The sequence below is a fragment of the Rhinolophus sinicus genome, linkage group LG07 (genome assembly GCF_036562045.2).
Source record: "Rhinolophus sinicus isolate RSC01 linkage group LG07, ASM3656204v1, whole genome shotgun sequence".
In the NCBI taxonomy this organism is placed as follows: domain Eukaryota; kingdom Metazoa; phylum Chordata; class Mammalia; order Chiroptera; family Rhinolophidae; genus Rhinolophus; species Rhinolophus sinicus.
In genome coordinates this window covers 34,677,898-34,683,897 of record NC_133757.1, presented here as the reverse complement: position 1 = coordinate 34,683,897, position 6,000 = coordinate 34,677,898, and the positions used below count along the sequence as shown (strand labels likewise).

The following is a 6,000-nucleotide window of genomic DNA, read 5'->3' as shown; positions in this document are numbered from 1 at the left end:
AAATGTAATCCTCTATTTTATGTACCAAATTTACACGCAGTTCCAAATCAAGATCACAGCTTATAAGGTTATGCATTTGTCTAAGTAGGTATAACGCTGTTTGTCCAAGAAAAGTTTCCAAATGGTTCTGCGACTTATGACAGCTAATAATAGTCAACGAGCCTGCCAACAAAGGACTCAGTTAAAATTGGTGATTCTTTTCCCCATGTGAAATGTAAATACATTTGATATTTGCAAATCTACCCTTTTCTAGGATTGTAATATTTGGTTCTTTTAGCTAAATTTTATTTTTAAGAAATTAGATTCCTGTTTTCCTCTCTACTTCCTTCCTACTTTCACATGCACATGGACTCATATCAGCTAACTCATGAAAAGGTAACCAGTACCTGGCCGAGTTCTTGTCTTGGTCCCCGACCACACATAAGTAAGATTTCTCATCTGGTAAATTAGTGAATCTCAATGATTTTGTGCTTTCTTTCTTTCTTTTCTTTTTTTTTATTATCTTTTTTTTTTTCTTTTTTGTTGGTTCAGGCCTAAGACAAGAAGCTAGTTCAAACAGGTTTTTAATCACCTTTCTCCCTCAACCCTAGACTATTGTATAAGTGAAATCTGACAGGAGTTTGGTTTGATAAATTTAGTGAAAATGCTCAAGTCTCTGGCTACACATGTAATGATTAGAATTTGTGTTGTCTGTTCAGACACTGACATTTACAGATGAAAGATATACATAGCACCTATATAGTTTTGTATTTTTATTTTTATTTTTTTTTGGATGAATCTTAATCCCTCTCTATCCCACCCCACCTTGACCCTAAGGATTCATTTTTATAAAAGGGAATATTTTAAACCTCAGTTTGAGGGTGTGTTAGGTAATAAATAAAAACCAATCAGCTGCTAGTCACTTATTTCCAGGACCATCTTTAAGCACACAATTTAAAAAAATATGAAATGGTTGTGAATTGCTTTTTTCCACTCTGTCATGCCAATTTATCAAAAATAAACAAATACCATGCATGTTGTTTTTTTTTGTTTTTTTGTTTTTCCCAATCTTCTGTGAAAACGCATATATACCTGCTATGCGTTATGAATTTCAGAATTCATAGCAGTTGTGCTTTTTGCATATCAATTTTTAAATCTGTCAGAAAGGAAAGGTAACATTCAGTCTCGTCATCAGCACTGCTGGGAAATGAAATCATGAAACTTCTAGCACTGGTTTGAACTGTGACCAACAGATGCATGGTCCTCTCTTGTACGGTATATACACCGGCCTGCGGTAATAGATCCTATGACCCTCACTTGAAGAAAGGGAAGAGCCCAGTTTTTGTACCATAGAAATCTATTGTACCCAATATATTATTTTTTTACCTTCTTGAGAATTCTAGTAAGGTACAGACTCTTTAACTAGATTGAAGAGTTTCTTGCAGTCTTTCAAACTATAGTCAGAGCAAAGCGAGATCACTGCAACAATAGAAAACATCTGTTTACTGGTGAAAGGCTTTGCTTCAGGACCACCATGTCAACTGCAATTTTTAGGTTCAAACAGAAAACGTGTAAAGAGTACTATTGTCATCTAAGCAATAAGTCCTAATGCCACTGGAGTTACTGGAGCAGCATCGATCAAAGGCATCATGGTGACCCCGAGCACTAATCTTCTCTCTTTCCCTCAGGTTTGCTGGCAGCTGTAGTTCAGAAAAAGCTGTCTTCAGCAAGGCAGAAGCAGGTAAGAGAAATACATTAGAAGTCTATGTCCCATCCTGAGTTGTCATCAGGTGGTGGTTCATCATTGTCCTCAGGGAAACTGTCAAAATTGCTTGTATCTGTGGGTGATGCAACCTAGAAATGAGACAATGAGCAGTAAAAAGATGTCTGATTTTTTTTTTTTTTTTTTTTTAGTAAAATTCCATGCTAGATTTTAACATAGCAATCTTTATTCATTCCCTAATCAATGACTATTTTTTGAGTGTCTACTAGGTAGCACGTTTTTGCTTTATTGTATGTGGTGGGTGACAGTGGTGACTGAAAATAGACATGGTTCTTGCCCTCATGGAGTTTATACTCTAGTAAGGAATAAATTGTGATTATAATTAGCTATAGACTTTTACAATTATTTGTTTTAAAGTTTGGTTAGTGTTTAAAAAAAAAATACTAGGTGCCATGAGAGTATAGGTGTGATCATGGAAAGCCTCTCTGAAAAAGTATTATTTTACACTAAGATTCAGTGAGTTCAATAGCAAGGGCATAGCACATGCAAAGGTCCTGAGGTGAGAGAGAGAGAGAGAGAGAGAGAGAGAGCTCCATGCTGTGACGTAACCCAAACAGACCAACAAGGCTGTTGCATAAGGGTAGGAGAATGAGAAATAAGCAAGAATCAGGTTATGTAGAGCCGTGTAGGCTATTGTAAGAATTTTGGGTATTTAGTCTAAGCATAAGAAAAGCCATTTCTAAACTGAAGCAAAACTCTTGCAAATTTACTGGTCAAAATCCAATGTGTAGAGCATCAATAAAAGCAATGAAGAAAACAACTTTAATTTTCCTTATATTCTATAATATTTAAAACCAACATTATATCCAATTTAATAGTACTATTACATAAAAAGGGACCCCTGATAAATTTAGGTTAGGATAATTTAGGCTTAATATTTACTCCTCTGAGATTCTCTTTCTACTCTTGTTCTAAAAATAAAACTTCATGAAAGCAATTAGCATCTGTAATTTGAAACATAGTAATGGCATTTTTGTTTTGTGGATAAACATAAACATTAGCACAAAAATAAATCTTAGAAGTGAGGAGAATGTGTCTGTATGAAGAACGTTCTTGAGTTAGCCCAGAAAAAGAAAGTATATAAATGAAAGGCTCTGTACCACAAAGCAGCCCTCTCACCCTTAGTTAAGATGTAGTATATTTTGTTAGGTGCAGTAGTGAATAAAAATATAAATGCAATGAATTGGTATTATTGATACTATTGATATTATTGATACTAATAGTATCAATTGATACTATTGATACTTAGTCCCCTTAGCGGACTGGCTATTTAAGTGCTATTTAAAAACAAAAAGATGTGTTAAGAGAGTTAAGAAAAAAATGTTTTCTTTTAGATCCTGATAAAAGGAAAAAAGAACACAGTTGTGCTGGGGAGTGCTTTAAAGTAATATGGGGGCAATATTTCATCTTTTTTATGGCTGAGTAGCATTCCATTGTATATATGTACCACCTCTTCTTTATCCAATCATCCATCCAAGGACACTTTGGTTGTTTCCATATCTTGACTATTGTGAATAATGTTGCAATGAACATAGGGGTGCGTATGTCTTTACAAATAAGTGTTTTCCAATTTTTGGGCTAGATACCCAGAAGAGCGGTGGCTGGGTCATATGATAGCTTTACTCTATTTTTTGAGTAAAATCCTTCATACTGATTTTCATAATGGCTTCACTAATTTACATCCCCACTAATACAACTGTTCCCTTTTCTTCACATCCTCTACAACACTTATTTCTTGTCATAATAGCCATTCTAACAGGTGTGAGGTGGTATCTTATTGTGGTTTTGATTTGAATTTCCCTTATAACTAGTGATGCTGAGCACCTTATCATGCATCCATTGGCTATCTGTATGTCTTCCTTGGAAAAGTGTCTATTCACATCCACTGCCCTTTTTTTAATTGGAATTTTTTTTTTTTTAGCAGTTTGTTTGTTGAGTTGTATGAGTTATTTACATATGTAGAATATTAGCCCCTTATTGGAGGTCTTGTTTGAAAAATATCTTCACCCATTTGAATGGTTGCCTTTTTTGGTTGTTGTTGATGATTTCTTTTGCCATGAAGGAGCTTGTTAGCTTGATGTATTCTCATTCATTTACTGTTGTTTTTATTTTCCTTGCCTTTACAGTCAAGTTCACAAAATCCCTCTGAGACCAAGGTCCATAAGTTTAGTATCTATGTTTTCTTCTATGTATTTATGTTTCAGATGTTATATTCAAGTCTTAAATCTATTTTGAGTTAATTTTTGCGTATCATGTCAGATAGCAGTCTAATTTCATTTTACATGTAGCTATCCAATTTTCCCAGCACCATTTATTAAAGAGGCTTTCCTTTCTCCATTGTGTGTTTTGGGCTCCTTTGTCAAAAATCAGTTGGCTATATCTGTGTTTATTTGGATTTATTTCTGGGCTCTCATTTCTGTTCCATTGGTCTGTGTTTCTATTTTTCTGCTGATATACTCTTTTGATTATTATTGGTTTGTAGTACAGTTTGAAGTCGGGAAAAATAAAGTAATATGGGGCAAGTGAGGAGGAACTATGTGGGGGCAGAAATGAAACAATATTGGCCAGGAATTGATAGCTGTTGAAAATGTTTGCTGGACTGTTGACCAAAGCCATCCAGAAACCAGAGGGCCTGTTGGCCAGGCCAGACCCAACCAGAAACCAGAGGGCAAAGGAATACTTTCATGCATGATGTGTTTTGTTTTGTGGATAAACATAAACATTATATAAAGCATTTCCTGGCACAACTGTGTCTTTTATCCTTTTATCAGGATCTAAAGGAAAAAAAATTTTTTTTTTCTTAACTCTTTTAACACATCAAGTTTTTTGTTGTTGTTGTTTTGTTTTGTTTTTAAATTGCCAGTTTAATAGCCAGTTCACTAAGGGGACTAACAGGTTAGGCTCTTGGGGATGGAGCAAGGTAAAGAGTGAACTGGTATCATAAACAGAAAGTGAACAGCACCTTGTCTTAATTCTCCCAAGTATAATCATGTACACACTAAATTGTTAAGAACTTACTGTGTCTTATATACATACACAAATTTAAAATATATGTATTTCTAGTAATCATTCATGAATATGATTCATTAAAGTTTTTAATGTATTCTTTTTTTCTTGGGCAATGATTTATAAAGTCTATATATTATAGGAAGAAAAAAGAATGTGGTTGTTGGAGATTCATTATACACTTCTGTCTACATCAGTATATAGTTAACACTTACCATACTAAAAGTCAACTTTTATCCACAAATAAAAGAAACTTATATTAGAATGAATAGTTTAAAAAGGTAATGGTAAAATTCATATACAAAATACGTATACAATATACACCATCCCCTAACTAATCTGTTTTTAAGCATGGGTTTTAGATTGCATTATTTTAATGTCATACCTTCCCTATAGTTTATTTAATCTGATCATAGAATAAAACTTTAATAATAACAGGTGTTTGATGACTGACACAAACACTGTCCCGTGTGTCACACAATGCAAACTGGAAAGTCTACTTACACTTGGTATTATAGGAGGTGTCAAGGTGCCTTTTCTTAAGCCTTCCCAATTAAAGCCCTCAAACCATCTAGGAAAGGAAAAAACACAAAGTAGAGAGTTAAAGTCATTTTATTTTAACTAAAACCTTCTCATCGTAACATATATAACGTTCATGACTGATGGAAAGCAGGGAGGCAAATATCTCCAATGTGACAAAAAGGTTTTCTATTGCTGATTTTTTTTCTGTTAGCTTATTTTGTGGAATGCATACTTAAAAAAATCTGTCAAAATTTTAAATACCAATTAGAAAGGACCTCCTTTTTATTCTAGTAATTTCAGTCATAATATCTGTATGACCTTTTTCCGACACTGTCATTATAACTTAATAAATGCCATAATATGCTTGGCCTTGTGCCATACAGGATATTTTATTTTAAGGAGGTAGATAAAATCAGAGCATAAAAAGTCAGGACAGAAAATTATCTTTCCAGCCTTGCCATTGATTCAGTAGGTAGTGTTAATAGTTTTCACATCACTGTATTGGTCTCTACATATCCCATTCCACCACCACCATCCATTTTTTTTCTACTTTAATATTAGGTTGGTGCAAAAGTAATTGTGTTTTTTGCAATTTTTAACCTTTAAACCGCAATTACTTTTGCATAAACTTAATACAATGGAGGTATTTTGTGTACAGCTTTTCTGTGAAAATGAGGACCAAAAAGCATGAAGGTTTTGTTGTCGTTATT

General features: G+C 33.9%; 1 protein-coding gene across 4 annotated transcripts in view; it reads right to left on the bottom strand.

The window, feature by feature from the left end:
• Positions 1-471: 471 nt before the first annotated feature.
• PRKG1 (protein kinase cGMP-dependent 1) overlaps positions 472-6,000 on the bottom strand; it is a 1,130,349-nt gene continuing 1,124,820 nt past the window's right edge. For 3 of the 4 annotated variants that reach the window (XM_019738600.2, XM_019738591.2, XM_074339437.1), the window contains 2 exons: positions 5,273-5,339; positions 472-1,833 (listed from right to left, as the gene is read on the bottom strand). In XM_019738600.2, the coding sequence (XP_019594159.1) occupies positions 1,735-1,833; positions 5,273-5,339 (166 nt within the window). In that variant the 3' untranslated portion in view covers positions 472-1,734. The remainder of the gene's footprint in view (positions 1,834-5,272; positions 5,340-6,000) is intronic. The other variant, XM_019738608.2, reaches the window with a different exon arrangement.